The 19,136-nt window shown below is 44.0% G+C and overlaps 1 protein-coding gene across 3 annotated transcripts in view; it reads left to right on the top strand.

The window, feature by feature from the left end:
* ena (ENAH actin regulator enabled) overlaps nt 1–15,651 on the top strand; it is a 96,430-nt gene extending 80,779 nt beyond the window's left edge. For all 3 annotated transcript variants that reach the window (XM_084582360.1, XM_084582361.1, XM_084582359.1), the window contains 5 exons: nt 495–613; nt 4,079–4,109; nt 6,013–6,128; nt 7,513–7,652; nt 9,598–15,651. In XM_084582360.1, coding sequence (XP_084438486.1) covers nt 495–613; nt 4,079–4,109; nt 6,013–6,128; nt 7,513–7,652; nt 9,598–9,626 — 435 coding nt within the window. In that variant the 3' untranslated portion in view covers nt 9,627–15,651. The remainder of the gene's footprint in view (nt 1–494; nt 614–4,078; nt 4,110–6,012; nt 6,129–7,512; nt 7,653–9,597) is intronic.
* The last annotated feature ends 3,485 nt before the right edge of the window (nt 15,652–19,136 follow it).

The following is a 19,136-nucleotide window of genomic DNA, read 5'->3' as shown; positions in this document are numbered from 1 at the left end:
CGGCAAAGCATGGGCCGTTTACAGCGATTCTACTGCTGCAATGCACCCGAACCTTAATTTTGAACTATAGCGGGCATCAACTAAATAAAAACAAATGAAATCTGTTTATTCTAAACCATGCGTGCATATGACTGCTGCAAATGCAGCATAGGCTGCACTGTGTCCAAACTTTTGTATTGTAAGCGCCACGCAGGGGTGGCGCAGCAGTTAGGCGCTCGACTACTGTTCCCAAGGGTGTGGGATCGAATCCCGGCCTTGGCGGCCGCTTTTTGGTGAAGGCGAAAAGCATGCTGCCCGTATGCTGTGCGATGTCAGTGCACGTTAAAGAACCCCAGGTGGTCGAAAAAACCTAACCTACCTATTGTATTGTAAGCAATGCATGAGGGATATCTTGCGTGTGTTGCCGGCTGTGGGTGACGTGTGTGTGTGTACCTTACTGATGCTTTTTGTTCCCTTTCTGCTTCCCCCTTTTCTCTTTCTTTTTTCTTTCCTAGATTTATGAAGGCACAGACACGCTGAAGAAGTCGCAAGGGGGCGGCAGTGGGAGCGGAGGTGTCCCCATGATGGGCATGGCCAGCATGATGGACGAGATGAGGGGCACCCTGGCCAAGAGGTTGGGGACATTGCTCCTGGCTTTGCTAGGGACTGCATGCATTTCCTTTCTTTGCCACATCTAGATCCTTTTGATTTGTTTGGATTAATGGATCAGGTATTACATTCGAACCCGTGTATATGGAACTCGAAGGGGATCACGAAATAGTCAAATATATTTATAATTCGATATACGGGAAATGGCTTGAGATGCCACTTGCGATCGTGAAGAATGATAGTACCATATTTGTCGCATAATCAACCCACTGGCATAATGAACCCACCCTTCACTTTTGCTGCCAAGAATTTGAAAAAAAAAAAGCGTTCGTTGTCCGTTGGTAGCGCGTCCCTGCCGCTGCATCCACAGCTCATTTATTGACAGCGCGCCAAGATGCTGCACAGCGATAACATCACGGCGTGTTTATCTTTTGACTATACTTTTGATGTTAGCTCCAGCAGTGGCAGAAAGCCAACTTGGCAGAGTGCCCGTGATGGCTTGGTTGCATAAGCCTAGTTCGATTTATCGCACCGCAATTGGAACGGGCTGAGTCCACAGCCACAAAATCATTGGAACACGTGATAGCTGCAAATTTCGTTTGAAGCGAACAATGCTAAAAGCCGGTGTCATGATAAATGCAAGGATGGATGACTCTCGCAAAAAATTGCCACTTCTTAATGTCTGCAGCAGCCATAGCTTATGCTACGCTGCACGTTCAGCGCGACGACAATGATGATCGGCTCTTGCAAAAAATATAAGACGTGCATCACATGTCACCCGCCGGCGCGCACAGTAGGTTCACAACACACACTGGAGAAAGCATCCGACATTCTGTCTGCCACGGGATTAGCTAGTTTGTCGGTGCATGCATAGTGCGTGCTGCTGTGAACGAAGACCGGAAAAGAGAGAGGAAGGGCAGAGAAAGAAAGCTTGGCAGAAGAATGGGCACACCCTTGCGCTTTGCTCTATCGCGTTGTTTCCCCTCTCCCGAACACAGAACACCACGGCTGCATTGGCTGCGTCTGCTTCGTACAAACTGTTGCCAAATTGGTTCCCTCTCGTTCCTTCACGCACACGGCTTGCAAACGTCATGCGCTGGTGCGCAGCAAATGATCACCGCAGACGCGCTCGCCTTTAGGGAAAAGGCGCAGCGCTGCTCTAGACCAGACGTCACCGAACGGTTCTCTCATTCCGCTTGAAAACGTCACGTGGCAAATGGCCAAAGGTGATGCAGTCGTCTTTGGGGAAGGCGCACCTTCAAGTGCGTGGTGTGGATTTCGATATATCGAACGACCTGTGAAATTGGCGTTCAATATACGGCGCAGCTTTCCTATACTTTTACATGGGATTTTCAAGGGGATGTTTCATGAGTTTGATATAACCAAAATTCCAATTATCCAGGTTCGACTGTAATTGGAGTGGTAGGAATTTGGCATCAAAGGATAAACATTTAACAGATGAGAGACAGTGGGGCTGGTGCATGACTCAGCAGATTAGGCAAAGCACTTGTAGTATTCCTTTGCTATGTGGTCCTCCCCCATTATCTTTAGGCCTGTTGTTCGTGCAGTGGACCCTTGTTACCACTTGTAGCGAATGAGTGTTTCAACTGAGCAGCATTTTATTCACGCGCAGCAATGCGATACACATGAAAACTACCTTCTGGGCTGGAGATTAGCTTAATATCTGGTAGTAGGATGGCTCCATTCAATTGATGTGTAGTGACTTAACGATTAACTCGTTTAATTCCGGATGGAAATTTTTTGTCCTTTGCTCTGCGACATCCCGTAGCCATCTTGTTTGCCTCTCGGTACTGTCACTTTCTTGCACTCTTCAACACAGTGGTGGGATACAGTAAGGAATGGTCCACATATTTTGTGGAGGGCGGTGTTGGCAGGTTGTCAGGTGGGGAAAGGGAAGTACATAAAGATAAGCTTCTTTGCAGCTGTTTCATATTGAAAGAGTATAGATGCCACATTCTTGGTTTCTTCGTTATAGTGATGCCTAAGACATTTGTAAACATGAATCACCATGAGGCATGATGTTCCAACTGCCAAATAAATCATAAATGGACTCATAGCGTTTCGGTTTCAACAGCCAAACGATGGCTGTGGCATTGGAAACCAGTACGAGTCTTGCGAGATATGAAAACAAACTGATACAGTCGCTGCTTTGTTGCCTTAAATGAAAATACTAATGCATGAGAGTAGAAATTCAGCTAATTATTTGGTGGCTGCGGGCAACTGCCACTTAGTGCTACATCTATATAATTGTCTTATGCATCCTTGCAGAGAAGGAAGCATACAACCAATATTTGATGTTCAATTTCTTTCAACACTGGGAAGAGAGTGGAAATAACTTGAACATGGGATTTGATTATCTTTACTTAATTGCTGCAGCTTACAGGATAGCTTCACGGAAACAAACCTTGGGCACAGAGCTACCCGGAACATAAATGGAGTGCAATTAATTTGGCAAACAGGCATCATAATTGACTTGTTTGTTTTAAGGACTTGCATTGTGCTCAAGCACTTGAGGGACATGTTTATGGTGCTAGGAAGGATAGTGTAACGCTGTTGCATTAAGTTTGTCGCAACTTTTGTGAACTGCAGTAGCCAGCTGATTTTTTGGACTCTGGCAATTTGGAATTGCATGACATTTCAGACTTCATGAGGGAACCATGACTCACCTCTTAGGAACGTCTGCATATGGACGCGCAAGTTAGGTTTTTCAGGCTTAAACAGGTGCCAGCAGTACCGTAGTGGTCGTTTGTTTCGTCGACATAATATATAGATGCCAGCAAGTATCACCCCTTTTATGCTGCACGAAAGATATCTTCTTGGATTTAAATCAAGTAATTTTGATTAACTGGCTTGGCTTGGCTTGGCTAGGCTTGGCTGTTCTACCACACTGCTGCCGCTCAATTTGGTGGCGTGGTCTTTGTTGCCATTGATGCACGGTTAAGCTGAAAAACGGGTTAGCTTCAACGTCCGCAGTGGCTTGGATGCTGCTGCACTGTAATTGCAGGGCAAATGGCGAGACGTGGCTTGGAGCAGGAACCTTTGGAGGCTCTCATTTCCACTCTTCTTTTCCCATTGGTTCCCTTTCTCGGTCTTCGTGACCATCGTTGTGTACAGAAGCAGATTACTCTTGCTTCACGTAGCATATACGTTGAGGAGAGTTTTCAGCGTGACATGGGGCCACTCTACGCAGTCTGGTATCGGTGGCCTGAGGTAATGAGGATATAATGAAAGTATGACCATGGCTCAAGCGTGTAATCTGGCGTTCTTGCTTGAAAATTGGATCGTGACAATTTTCAGTTCAGGAATATTGGTTGGTGACTGTAGTGAAACCAGTGAAATCTGCAGAAACTATAGGTGAACTTGCATATAATAGTCCTTTCCTATTTTTCTTTTTTCACAGTTGTTTATCAGAGCTTTGCCCACATTTCATTTTAACAGTACTAATCTGCGCTCTGATTTTTTCTTCTAGACGAGCACAAGCGGAAAACAGCCAAAGTCAGGTAAGGACTCCCATTGTCTTCCACAGCTTTGCTACAATTATTCATATATTCAGGGTACCTTCCAGGACTCATTATTAGGGCATTAAGTGATTGTTGGGGTTGTGGGTGGGAGGGGTGATACCCATGCAAGAATTTGTGATATTAACCTGGCGTAACCTTCGAAAACTAGCGAAAAAGTAATAATGAGAAGAAGTAGATGTCGGAATAGAATGCAAAAGTTATTTTATCATACCAAAAGAAGCAAACAATGCACAAAGGTAGAAAAGTATTTTAAAGTATGAAAGCTAGGCAGGCAATGAATAGCTGGCGATACAGGGGTGTAGAAGCTCTTGCAGCTCAGTTCGATCAGATTCTTCGACAGTATATAGCGAAGCGAAGTTTCATTCTAGCAAGCCATTTAGGCGTAAGTCTTCTTGTAAGTGCAGAATGCGCGCTCCTGTAACAGTGTTGTCATTAACCTTTCAGGTGGAAGTAAGTTTTAGCTTTGAAGTTTTCTTTCTTTTGCAGTGCAGGACTGATGGGTATCACTGATGTTTCCTTTCAGGGTTCTTGTTCTTGCTTTTGTTGCTTCAGTAAAGGGTTCTTGCCTGAAGCACTATTTCTTCCTGCAGTGTTCAACATCGTGAGAAGAGTAAAGGGTGTTAAACAGATGCATTAAAGCTCCTTTAATTTATTCTAAAAAAATTTATTTTTGTCCCCTCAGTCTAACAATTATCCAGCCTCCTGCAAACATAGTCCCATCTTTTGTCTTGTTTCACAAAGGCAAAGATAGATATTTTTTCACGTGCTTCTTTTGCAGCACAACGCTGCTGCTTATTACAGCAACGGTTTTGACATGCTCAAGCAAAAACTTGGGCATATAGTTGAGAGGCCAGGGATTCTGCTCACGCCTGGCATGACAGACTTTCGAAATCTGCTATACGTGCATCAGGCTCTGTTAGATATAGCTGCATGTTACGTTGAAAGTCTTTCAGCATTTCTCGAGTTTCCTCACTGTAAGCACTATGTGCCACAAAATCTACCTGCACAACATCGTTTCGCAAAGCCTGCCTTTTCTCGGTTGTGGTGCTATTAGACAGGGTGCTCTTCAACACCTGGCACATCTGTTTTTTCGACTTTGCAGAGCTTCCTTGAAATCGAGGTAGGAAGGCCTTGTTGGCATTGCTCTTTCTTGCTTTCTTAGCACTGGTCTTACTGTTGATGAGCGACAAGTGTAGACAGTAACGCTTAAGCAGCTTCTAGTGCAGACTAAGTCGGAAGGTATGCAGGAAATACTGTTGTTAATCTTTATTAACCACCGGGTGCAGGTCATCATTTCTAACGTAATCCTGCAGGCATAAAAAAAACTGTTTGCTTTATTCAGTTTTGTAATGCAAAACACAAATGGTTATTTTTTACATATGGTTACAATTGTTGTTAGACGTAACATTGTAAAACCAGGATGTAGTGAGCACTCACAGGATTGAAGATCAAAGGATTGTACTTTCTAACATTTCCAAACTGTGCATTATGCCAGAAATGCAGAAAGAAAATGTTATGGCTGACAATTTTGTCTATACAAGGACGTGCTACCAACTACACTGTTTTGAAAAATGTCATTATGTGCACTTGCTAGCAAGCATGAAAGGGCACCCTCGTTTCATTATGAAGACTGCTAAATTGGTCCTGAACTGAGGAATTAATGCTAACTACTGTGCACTCCCAGAAAAATCTGCGAATTTGCTGTGTTCGCACCATTCTGTACATAGTGCATGAAAGGGATAAGCAAGCACCAATTTGAATGCTGCCTTTTTTTATGCAGGTAAGAGCAGAGGTGCACTGTTCCAGTTACCTTGCTATGTTTTGCTGTGACACGGGAATGCGTCCAAAGAATGTCATTCCCTCTCTGCTGACGTCTTTTCAGGAGGCAGAGTCGTCGACAGATTCACGGAAGGCGTGGGACAAGCAGGGGACAACAAATGGCAACAGCCCTAGCAAGGTGGCTGCAAGTGGCGCCGAATCGCCGAAATCGGGCCGCGGGTGAGCACTACTTTTGCCCATCTGCCATCTCTATCTTTTTCTTTTTACTAGACGCACAATTCAGCAGAATAGCCTGTGGCTGCCTGTTACATTGAGTTGCTCAGAATTTCAGCAACGTGCCCAAACAAAAACCTAACTTGCATGCTTTGGCAAGCAGTCCTTTCTTGGATCGAAATGGCATAACCGGAGAGGAATTCGAAGACAAACGAAAGGAAATTGTAGGTATTTATTTGTGAATAGGTGTAGCCCGGCACAAACTGAGCCAGTGTTGCTGGTAGAGCTTATGATACGAAAGCAAATCTCAGCTCCACGACAATGGTGCAGTGGTTAGGGCGCTCGGCTACTGTGCCCAAGGATGTGGGTCGGCCGTGGCGGCCACTTTTCGAAGGAAGTGAAAAGCAAAGTGCCTATGTGCTGTGCGATGTCAATGCATGTTAAAAGAAACCCAGGTGGTCGAAATTTCCGGAGGCCTCCACTATAGCGTCTCTCATAGCCTGAGCCACTTTGGGATTTAAACCCCGTAAAGAAATGCTAACCTTCAGGGTCAGACTCTTAGCAATACAGTGGGGGCACACGGCTATTGATATGCGGAAAGCATAGCTTCAAAATTGTTTCGAACGTCAATAGTCTAGCTTTGCTATTCATACAGAAACACACAAACCCAACTAGTGTAGTGAAAAGGCAAATTGAGTACAGACTATTCCTAAGATTATTTGTGACTATTTGTACAAAACCATGAGGCACTCCGTCTCTTGGAGTTAATGCATTACCTTTCGAAAGACTGGACAGTGATCTCCACCACAGCGCACACTATAAGAAATATTGTGACAGTCATATTGTGCGCATTGACTCATTACCTTTCACAGCCAGCATGTTCAAAAAACGAGTACAGCATCGTGCTCTGTGAAAAAGACTGGATTTACGAGCCATAGCGTTAATATTGGGCATGAAGGCAGCATTTGTTTGACCCAGCTGAACAGTGTCGTGTTCCCTAGTAGTGGTGGCCACATGCATGAGCCCCATGAGTGCTGTCACACAAGTGGATCACAGGACGGTGCTAAATCCCGATTTGTGCACAGACTGATCATGGCAGCATGCCCCGGTGGCTTTATAACGGGCACCGTTTTTGAAGCGTCCTTAGAAGAAAGCTGAATCGACTCTTATTCAAGCTTTGTGCTGATTATTCAAAAACTATTCAGAAACTATAATAGGTTTGGTCATGTTAAACATCTTTCAACCTTTTTTTTTTTTAAGCTAGAAAGCTATGTTTGCAGAACTTAACTGCAACTTATGTTCGGACTAAAATGCGAGCCTGAACAACTCGTAAGCACTTCTGTATGGCTGTTTGACATCGTTCACTGCCTGCTGCATCGACCTCTTGCAGGCAGCGCATTGGGTCTCTCGGTGACACGGACGTCGTGAAGGTGAATGGCGTGGACGCGTTGGACGTGGACAAGCTCAAACAGGAGATCATGTCTGAGATCCGCCGCGAGGTCAGCAAAATGAAGCAGGAAATAATTGAGGGTGAGTGCTTACACTTGTCCATCAGCGCGGGGATGCAGGAAAAAGGCGGAAGAAAAGCATTGTTTTTGTCTTTTCTCAGTGTTTGTCCCGTGTCCTTGCATTGTTTTATAACAGATGCATAACCAACTCACCCAAACTGCTATTTTACTACGTGTCAGTGTCTGCCTACTCCTAATGACTTCGGTTAGCAGTGTGCACTCGAGGTAGTTAGTGCAGATTTGAGAATATGATCGGTAAACCTCGCATTAACTTGGGTTGTGTGTTGTGACACAGGGGTGTTGTCTTCTCAGTCTTGATGTCAGTGGATGCACAGCCATCTGTAACTTGCTCTACGCCAGGTCTAGGACAAAATTTTTTGTCTTACTTTTGGTCATTCGAGGCAAATAGTGACCTCAGATGTCACTCTTAGTTGCCACTTTAGCCATTTGACACACGCACGATAGGTTTTGTAGCAGTATTGTGACATCATAGGTTGGTCAAATCCTACTTTTCATTTCAGTTGCCTGGTTTTTGCTCTTTTAAAATACTTTTACTTGGTATCTTGAAAAATGGTTTTTTACTAGTAAGATGGAACTCTTTTGAATATGATGGCGTTTGTGAATTAAAAACTAAAGAAAAAGCAGCGATGCCCTTTGAGAAAAAAAAAGAAATAACCCTGGTGGTCGAAATTATTTGGAGCCCTTCATTATGGTGTCCCTTGTAGCCCAAGTCACTTTCGGACATTGAGCTTTGTTAGCCAAAGTTAAAACCGTGTGGCTTCCGTAGCCTCTGCAACCAGTGAGCAAAGCAGCTTTATGAATAAATGCAAAGGATAGTTATGGTGCAGCTTTCCATTCTGTGGAGCATATTTTTCAGCGTAAACTTTTCTGAACGGGAATTGCTATGCAGTTTAGGAAACAAGACAACAAAAGAAGAAACTGGATGCAAAGTTTAATAAGTTGTACTCACCGTGTACAGTAGTGTTTGTATTTTCCTGGTTCATACGTTTAAAATAAGGGGCTGTGAAATCTCCCATGGGGTTGGTTTTTCTCCCGCTTAATATGTTCCCAGATAACGCAATTTCCCTGTGGTACTTACGTTGATTTCTGTAAATTCAGGTGACATAGTGCGTTTAACAATAAACTATGCAAGTTCCAGCATGAAACGCTGGAACACAACATGAAAAGCTGGAGCACGGCAATGTCCACCCATTGTGGTGGCTTCTCTGCTATGCCTAGGTGCAAGCGGATGAAGCTTACATGAGAGCACTGTTTTCGCCTAGACACAATGTGAAGAAGCACATTGACCTCTTTGCAATGTCTTGGGGGCAAGGGAGCATGCGAGCTGGCCACACCTGGGGAACACAGCGTGAAGAGCAAAAATGCGGCGAGAGTCAGACCAGTGCAACAACTTCTCCACAATGCATCTCTGTAAGGGGGCGAAGCATCCAGAAACAATGCGAAGCGGTTCTATCTAGCCTTTGTAGTCAAAGTGCTAGGATGTGTTGCTAAATCTTTCAGTTCTGCGAGTTTCAGCAAGAAAAAATAAAACTGCTGCTCTTATGTAGTGCAAAAAATTTCTAATCCAAATTTTTATGTGCTGTTGTTCAAATGTTCAGCAAAGTAAATTCATGCTCTTTTACAAGTGCTGTGGTATCACTCATGAGTAACTTGAATCTCTCTAGCCATAATTGCGGTAAGGATTTCACAGTTCGTTTTTCTCCATTAGTAGGTTAACATTGTTCATTGTTATGTTAGTAAACTTTGTTTTTTTTTTCTCCTACTGTGGGAGGTTCAATTCACGCCATGTTTAATTTTATGATATGGTGTTATTGATATTGAGAGTTTTTAAAAACAGTTTATGGCGTACTTTATCTGATTCTTCTTCCCTTGATATTCTTCTGTGTTCTAAATGAAATAATTCTTTTTTTTTTTTTTCTGAATTTCTTTTTTTTTGTCGTCCCTAGCTATCAAGATAGAGCTAAACCGAAGATAAGGACAGCATCGTCGAGTCTTTTTCCTCATTTGTTGCCATCCGGTGCGGGACTTGAAACGTCATCGCTGCGGATGTCTTCTTGCCTCTTCAAGTGCCGTCACCGCCGCCAAAACACCAGTGACGCCTCGTCGTCCACCGATGGAAGAAGGGAAGGGACAGACTCTCTCACACTGAAGGGGACGCAGTTATTTTAATTTTTCCATGCCAGAAATTTTAGTTGCTTCCCCAATATCGCGTCGTTCAGCTTTTTTGCTGGCTTCATCATTTTTAGTCCATTATTGGGAGCACGTGTGTGTCTCTTGCACTGAATTTTGTGCGGGCTTAAACGTGTGGTGTATTATTTGCAAGTGCCAGTTTTGTTCCGAGTTTGTTCCAAGGCTGGTTCACTCTACAAATGCACTTAGTATTACCTGTTGGCATCGTTATGTTGCCCTTGTTTTAGTATTTATCCCTCATTACTGTATTTTTGTTCCCTCAGCCTTCGTAAATTATGACCGCGGATCCGGTGTAGCCTTTTATGTTAGCCCCTCTCGGACACATTCGCTGGTACCGAGTTTCGCATTGTCGGTCCCAGCTGCAAGTGAAAAAAGCCTACATTAGAATAGCAATGGGTAACTAATCGACGCGTTGATCAAAGCGAGATTTATCAGTGACTGTGGTGCCTGCGTGAGTGACGTTTTCGAGCTAGTTGCTCAGTTCTCTGGGTAGTTGCGGGGTGAGCCCTCGACACTCGAGAGTGAACACATTCTTTGATTACTCTCAATGCGGGAGACATCGGCGAAAGGTGGGAAGTTTTTTTAAAGGTACTTCTTAGCGTACTTTTTAGTGAGTTGCTCTCCACCTAGAGGAGTTGCCAAATGGGGCAATGCGAGATGCGTGTCTTAGTTCAGAACATCCACGAAGAAGCTGGACACAGTGATGGGTGGGTGGGCGTGACTGTTGCATTCGCTACAAGAAGGTGGTGACGAATGGGGGTTTTTTAATTCTTCTTGCCTTACGAACGGAAGCATCGCCGTCTTTTTTACAGTGCGCGTGGGAGGCTTCTGTGCATGTTTGTACTTTTTGGAGATGATGTAATGCTCGGCGTGGTACTCCTGTGTATACCCCTCACTGTCGATGTTTCGCGTGCTACAATCCCCTGCGTAAGACAGTATTGTGTACCACTATCCGTAGGTAGGGCTGCGGGCGAAATAGGGGTGGGATGTAAGGGGTGGAGACTGGGCTGGGCAGAGAATGATGATGATGATACATGGCGTCTCTATTGTATTTGCACTCCCTCGCAAAAGACCTTCTAACATGTCGAGTCTGTGATGTTTATAGCAAGAAGAGAAAACTTTCTTTTTTCAAGCTTACGCAACCAAGGTTTGCTTCTTATGCATGTGTGTGCTTGTGTGCGTGTGTCTGTGTGTGCTTGTATTATGAAGACGTTTTTTGTTTTAAGGGGCAGAGTGGGTAGGTATGTCGTGTTTTGCACCTGAAGTAGATTCATTTATTTCTTTCAAGTTTTGGCAGTGTCTGTGTTGTTAATTTTTGTTCATTGTGCAAGCTCGTGGAAATAGGTGAGCACAGGGGCTTCTTAGGTTTAAGCAGATATAGTGCCGAGAGGTTGCAGAGTCTTTATTTGTGGTAGGACTGTGAAATTTATAATTTAATTATATTATACACTGAACACTTGACCACCAGCTGAAGTGGCAAAAGTAAGCGTAGTGCTGCTGCATTTGAAAGACTCTAAAATCCTCAGCACTTTCCTCGCTTTCAGTAGCTGTTGACATTTTCAATTTTGTTACTTTTTTGCTTTCTCGGCCAAGTCCTGTTTCTTTCTTTGTTCAAGGGGGGTGGGGGAACTGGATGTTGTGAAGTTTTGTGACGGCAACTGATGTCACCTAATTGATTTCCTTTCTTTTGATGAAGAAAATGCTGCATTTCAGCTGTGCTTGTGATTTGCATAATGTGTTCCTTGTTACCTTTGTCAAGCTAGTGCTGGCAAAACTGATTTTTTTCCCAGTTGTGAAAACATCACCATGTTTTCACAACCGGTCATCTTCAGTTACTTAGTTGGGAAGTCTGCGCTTTGCATATTTTTACTAACAGTAAAAAGTACTTGCCACCGCTTCGGCAATATTGAGGCTTGTTTACAAGTTGAACTACACAACCGTGGATTGTTCTAAGCAAACCACATTGATCTCTTGGGCAAGGTAATGAAGGAACAGTGAACAAACCGAGCCCATTGTGGTCTTTGTTATTTTTATTTCCTTTTACAGATCATTGAAATACGTTTATTACAATGCGTTGCTGGATCAGTTAGTTTAAAAGCTTTTTAGTTTGAAAGGGAGCCTGTTTCCTCTGTTCAATCATCTCTTGCTGGTCAAGACTGAGTGGAAGTGTCGTGTCCGTGTGTGTGTGTGCGCTGTATGCAGCCAAGGAAATGGGCGGCAACTCTATGTAACGAGCTTGCTATGGATCAACCCCCATATGCATGCCACTACTGAGCATGTTACAACGTGCACAGGTTACGTATCATCTGCAAGTGAAAAAGATATCGTGTGAGCCGATCTCTGTTTTATTTTTTTGTGCAAGTCTCACTGGTGCTGTCTGTATCAAATGTGGAGCCAAATTTGTAAATAGATGAGTGGTGAACACATTGTTCTTTCTTTATTGGTGTGTTTTCTCTTCTTTGGGCAGGGACATGATGTTCTTGTCCTTGGTTTTTTTTTTTTATTCTTTGCGCCTTTGTTAGCTGATTATGCTGTTTTTGCACCAGTTGCACACGTTAGCCGGTGAAGTCTTTTCCTGTTTTTGAGGTGCCTGATTATGTTTAATTCTAAGGTGACTCGAGCGAGAATACACAGAGGGCAGGACAGTGAATGACATAGACAGATGACTGTCTATTGCCACTGGAAGGCAGTGTTGGCTGGTGCCACCTTGTGCCACAAAATTTAAGCTTGCCGTAGCGGAAGTAAGCAAGCATAATGGCTGGTTTGCCTAAAGTTATCTGCAAAGTCTAAAATGGCGTACACGATAAGTTCTAGTACTTCTCTGAAAAAAGGCACCACAGGTGGGCCCGAGAAACGTGCGGAGAGTGTTGTTTTGGGTCACAAGGTGTCACTAGCTTGCATCCAGCTTTAAGAGTTGCAAGATAAATTTTTAGAGTACTGTGTTCATTTTACTCGTGCATTCCGGCTTGCAAGAAACACTGCTGCTGCTGTCAATGCTGCCAGAACGGAAGACACCGTAACTTGTAGCAGCATTTTATGCCCGGGCTGATGGGCTTCCAGATCTGGGTGTTCTTCTCGAACCCGAACTTGTGAGCAAGATTTTGCTCAACGAGGTACGAAAATTGTATTTCCCACATATGGTGCGCGTGCATGCTAGTTCACACCATTTTGAACCTGGATACTCCAGCTCTGGAAAAGTTCAATTGAACGTTTATAATAACGATGTGAATACGTCTACACAGAGAACGATGAATGCGATTGCAGAGCTGGAGACATAAGCTTCCAAATCCAGCTGTGAGGAGAGGAGGTTCACAGTTTACTCTGAAAAACTTGTCCAATGACTCTGGCTGGGTTGAAGCTTTAGGGAGCATGTTCTTCTATGTGCATATTCTCGCTCCAGGACGATGGCTCATCGTGGCAGTCACATTCAAAATTGGCACCTCTGCTTCATACCTGGTCATTATTGGGTTATAGCTTATCAGCCGCTACTGCTTTTCTTTCTTTTTTTTTTTTTTAAAGAAGGGGAATAATCTTTGAGTACACCACTGCAGGCCTTGCTTGCCGTCAGTATATTTAGGCAATATTGTTTTACCCTGTTCTACACAAAACTCTGAAGTTCCTGTTTATACTGTTGTCCTGTCTACATTCTGCAGCTTCAGGCTTTTGCTCTCGTGCAGCCCGAAAAGTCGACATTTTTGTACGAGCTGTTTTAACACGACAGTGTTGAAGGCCCCGGTCTCCAGAAAATCCGGCATTGGTGGCGTTACAAAAGAAAAATCACACACGTCTGTGGCATATTGTAGTTGGCGACATGGCCGGGCACTGACATGTTAGGCACGTTGTGAGATGTAATGAGACCACATGATATGACAGAGTTGGGATTAGGGCATTCATTTGCTGAACTCAGTGACGCGGGATTGAAGCGCTGCCGCCGCAGCCATTTTTCGATGTAGACAAAAAGCAAGGTGCCCTTCTGCTGTGCGATGCCAGTGCACTTGAACACCACACTGTCTAGATTTCCGCAGCCCTCCACTATGGAGTCTCTCATAGCCTGAGTCGCTTTGGGACGTTAAAACCCATAAACTAAACCAAACCATCATTCTGCTTGGCTAAATTGGTACTTTATAACTGTGTCAGGTGGCATTTCACATGATGTAGTTTACAACCACATGCAAATGAGTATGTGTAAAATAATAGACACCAATTACGGGGTCAGTGAATAAGCAAGGAACAAAATGGGGGGGGGGGGGGGCAGGGGGGGTACGTATGCAACCGAGAATCTGGAAGGGGAGCCATTAACACTGTCGCGTCATACTCTTAAAGGCAGAGCTTAAGTGCCCCAGTTTTTTCTTGACGGTTATGCTCTGCAATTCAAGCCAGTCATTGTCATACAAAGTTTGAGGCAATTCAGGTGCAAAAATTCAGTTTCACATAGTTGTGAAACTGAAATAATCTTTGACTCTCTGCTCTTTGCAATATCACAGGGTTCCTACTGCTTTCAAATTTTGCACATGCTTTTTGCAAACAACTTCCACGATGTAGCACACTTCAGTTTGTTCCTGAGCAGTTGTTTTGTTTGTTGTTTTTTTCCTGTCTAGGTTTTGGCAAGTATTTTTGAAGGAGCACTTGAGCACGGTTTGGATGCATTTAGTGAAGGTGGCAATTTATTCAGTCAATTTTCTCGTATTGATTAGCCCAATGCTCTGGTTTCCTATTTCTTTCTGTTAGCATAGCTTGCCTGTATGCTGTAGGCAAGATTGATTTAAGAGGTTGACTTTTTCTTTCACCTTGAATGACTGAGTAGTCTTATCACATTTTGCTCATAGTCCGGTCGCTTTTTTCCCTCAGCTTGTATATTTATTTTTTTAGGTCCCCTTCTTGGGGAAGTGTTGTCATACATTATGTGTGTTTGAATTTGATTACCATGCTATCGCATGGGAAGGAATTGTGTGAGGTTTGCCTACATTCCTTTTTTGAAATGCTCGTTTTGTCTTGTACGATTGACCGATTGTAGACAAAGTAAGATGTAGGAGGCTGTGACTTTATTTTAAGGCGACCTTCTTAATTCCTGCTCTCTCTTTGCGTGTGTCTGCTTGGTCCATCAGTCTTTTGCACTATGTGCACTAGTCCTTACTGGCTTACAATTGGATATTGTTCTTTTGCTTTCAAGTGCATAGAATTTGGTCTTACTTTTAGCCATGTCATAGTGACGAAGCTGTCATACTTTATTTTTCTCATTGCGTTTCTAAACGCTGGCTGACGAACGTTAAAGCTCCTTGTACATCTTGTCAGATGTTTTCTTACAGCCCGATTCTTGACTGAAACCAGACTTCCTTTGTTCTGTTTACTTTCTTTCGTGGGAACACGTGCACCGACGGTGACGATCTGTCTCGCTCCTTGGCTGCGAATTGGTGCATCGGACAAATTACAGAACAATTATTTTTAAACATTCATTGCTGTTAATAGGCGGGACTTTTGTGGAAGATCTTGGAAGATCCACGTTTTAAAATTTTCAGTGTGATCAGATGGGCTTGTTGTGCTTACAGTCGTTTGGCTGCGTAACCTGGCACTTTCGGAACTCTGCACATCAATGTCTTTTTGTGCTCCCATTTTTCTCACACGTTTAGTGCTGAGTAATCATACACAGTTTTCTTGCAAAGTCATGCACTATAAAGATGGAATGGTGCCTTCGTCTCTTTCTTTTTTCACTTGTTTTTGTTTTGTGTGTTGGACTGTACGAAAGCTCTTCTTTTTTGGACACATGTGGATATATGATACATGAGAGTGTGAATAAACATACAAAGAGAATACTTTTTGTCTCTATTGATGCCTGATAACAGCATTTCTAGAGTTGCCTGTAAATTTGCTGTATTTGCGTAGGTTACATATGGAACATCCAAAACATCGATTCGTGTGTTGAATGTTTCAGTTCTGTATTGCACAACAGAAATGAATCCCCAGAGTTACATGCAGGAAAGGATTGAACCCTTCCCACAGCAGCATCATAAACAGAATTAAGGTTAGTGCAGTGGACCAAAGTTCATCTATGCGATGGAAATTTGTGTATCCTTGCTAGTTTGGCGCATTTCTATAATTAAGAGATTAGTCATTGTCAAGTTTTAGTTCGACGACTTTATTATGAACAGTAATTCCCCAAGTATCTCCTCCAAACAGCATCGGTGCTGTTATGCCGAGCACTGCGCTGGGCTGCGTGGAGGAAAAAATGTCAATGCTTCGACGACCCCCTCTGATGTACATCTATGTGCTTTATGCACATGAAAAATTAGGTTTACTTGATTTGATTGACTTAGGTTTGTCATGGGGTGTAACACATTTGGCAAAACAGTTTGAGTTAAACTAGGTCTAGTCTAATAAAATGTGTGTTGTATTGCAATTAAGATCATGAACAGAACAACCATGAAGCATTAGGCGTGTGGCACTGTAACTCGTGTGTCATAAGGTGACAAGGCATACACTTTCCTAATCCAAAGCCACACATTGAGAGCCCCTGAACATGAGGGAGAACTTGATTGGAATATTCCAGACTTTCTGTTCAAATGGCATACAGGAAAAATTTAAGCCTGCTTGGGTTTCAAACCAACGGCTGTACAAAGAGGTCTGCTTCACTTCCCATAGACCACGGAGTCACTGCTGCTTTCTTTTCAGTCTTTATTGCCTGCGTGGGTATTAGTAACAGAACAAGAAAGCTGGAGCCTACTGTGCCATATAAATTATCTTTGCCATCATTCATTTGTTTGCTCTGCGCTGCGAATGTTTGCACAGGCTGGTGAGAACGTGGCCTTGAGGAAAGAAAAGGTGCAGTCTGAGGCTGGCGTTGGTTACAGGTGTGCACTGGTTGGACACACGAGAAGTGGTGAAGGTTTCGAAGCGTGCTGCAAAGACCAGAGTACGACCACGATCGCCAATGAACTATGCTAGAAAGCTGTTTGCATACACTGTTGTCATACAATTCAAATGAGTCTGCACAGTTTGTATCTCTTTGCTATCACATCTTTCACCTTTTCAAGGGGAAGTCCTTTAACAGCTCATGAGTCTACAGAAACTGTGTGAGATGTGTCCGCGAGATGTCGTTGGGGTTCTGGTATTCGGTAACTGATAGTGATGAGACACTCCTCTTTCCCTCCCCATCTACTCCTCCTCTCTCTCATCTCCAACCCCATCCTCCTCTCCCTCTCTCACCCTCACTCTCCCTCGAGGGAGACTGCCACCCCAGAGAGAGTAGAGTGAGTCTGTCTTTCGCTCTAGAGAGAGAGACCCTTCCTCTCGAGGTGCCAGTGTCGCACCACCAAGGATCACAGCATGGCGACCAAAATACTTGCGGCACTTGTGACGAGTGCACCCTGATTTTTTTTTCCTCACAGCACATATGAGCTGTCTACTCAAGGTGAGGAGATTAAAGTGCTAAAACTCTTACTCTTATTATCTAGTTTACGCCACCCATTCCACAAGGCATTGGACGGCTTAAACAGTAAAGGTCAGAGACGTTCTCGCATTTAATTGATAAGCCTGCTTGCAGACGCGCGCGCGCGCTCCAACGCTCCAGCTCTCGACGATAAGGCATGTGGAAGAGGAAACTAGCCACTTGTACAACTCGTTCAAACAAGCAGCTCGTACTCTTCCGGGAATAGTCTCAATCTTGGACGACGTGCTGTAGCGGTGGAAATGCATTAACAGTCGATCCCGCATATATCGAACTCACGGAAAATCTCGAAGTTTCCATACAAAAGTATAGAAGGGCGTTCGTTTTTATCACCCCTCCCTCCTCTTACGTTCAGCGAACATTCGACATATATCAAACTGGACGCCAATTAACGCCGTGTCGAGTTGAAAGCGCCGTTCAGTTTGGCGCGCTTGTTTTCAACGGTACATTGCTATCATACGGAGAAGCCGACATTCGGTGCACTGGTTGTGCGGTAAAGCCAACCTTGCTGACGGAAGGCTTCCAGCGGCTTTCGTGCGGTGTTTCGCTGCTGAAGGAGACGAATGTTCATCAATTGTAGCGTTTATAACGTGTCAGTAACAGACTTAGACCTCTTATGGCCTGCAGCGGCTTTTCCTAAAGCACCGTCCGCAACAGTTCTGATGTGAACCCCACACTGTGACAAGCGACACGAGACTCAAGTTGCGAGCACCGTGAGCTCTGGCGCTCCGATCACTACAGAAAGGCGCTCCGATAGCGTGGGTGCACCATATTGATGCTTCTGGGTTACAGATGAGCTCATCGTTTGGCATGTTTTCATATCGAATTATGAATATATCGAAGTATTTCGCGACTTCCGAGTTCGGTATATCCGGGATCGAATTTTGTACTACATTTCTATGCCGCGCATATTGCACTGACATCTTAGCTGGCAACTGCCACGCTGGCTGACTTCGGGAACTGTGAAAGTTTGCGCGCATTTAATACACTTATCACCGCCTGCTCCGAGGCGCACAGTTATGCATGGTCCGCTATCATGGCTCCTATGACGTCACGTGCAAGCCACCCGTGTTTTGGCGTGTGTGACGGCCCGCATCTACCATCTCGAATATTAATGCGCATGAAATTACACAAATCGGGACAAGAAGATGGCTGCAGTTGGTAATTCGATTTAATTTATTTCCTTTTTTTTTTTTCAGGTTTCAACAGCCGAACGATGACTTCGACGTCGAATTTAGTTCAGTTGAGGTCACGAGAGGCGGGCGAAACCGGCGAACCAATCCTTCTGTTAGTTGGACAAAGGAATGTAGGAAATTAAAGCGACAACGTCGAGATATATACTAACGGGACCCGAACCGAACTTTTACGCGACATCTACCTTTCGGCTGCTGAAACAGGATAGAGCAAGAAATTCAGCCATAACTTATTTAAAAGGGCAACTCCGGGGGTTTTTTGACATTCGAATATTGTAGTGAAAATTTTACCACAGGTTCTCCTCTCCGTCCTGACGCATTTCACAAAATTTGGGCGCCGTACGATAATCCGTTCACGCGCAATACGGCTTTAAAATATGCCGATGTCATGGCTTAAGTTGAGAGTATTTCTGCGGGCAACACTGAGTTTCTGACGTCACAAACAGTATGCAGGCGTTAATGTCCACTTCCCACGTGATTATGAAATTTTGAGGCTTATATTGAACTACATCAGACATTTTATGCTGCGCATCATAATTTCCATACTTTATTTTCACCATCCAACGCAAGTACGAGTGTTTTTCTAATACTGAGTGTGACGTCACCATTTCGTCGACTGGGACGCCGTTTCTGGCCGTGAAAGCAGTTTCGGTTTCGATTT

This window comes from Amblyomma maculatum, chromosome 10 (assembly GCF_055883805.1).
Source record: "Amblyomma maculatum isolate TAMU_Amacu chromosome 10, ASM5588380v1, whole genome shotgun sequence".
NCBI classification, from domain to species: domain Eukaryota; kingdom Metazoa; phylum Arthropoda; class Arachnida; order Ixodida; family Ixodidae; genus Amblyomma; species Amblyomma maculatum.
Note: the sequence above shows the minus strand (reverse complement) of the source record. Positions and strands in the feature narration are given on the sequence as shown.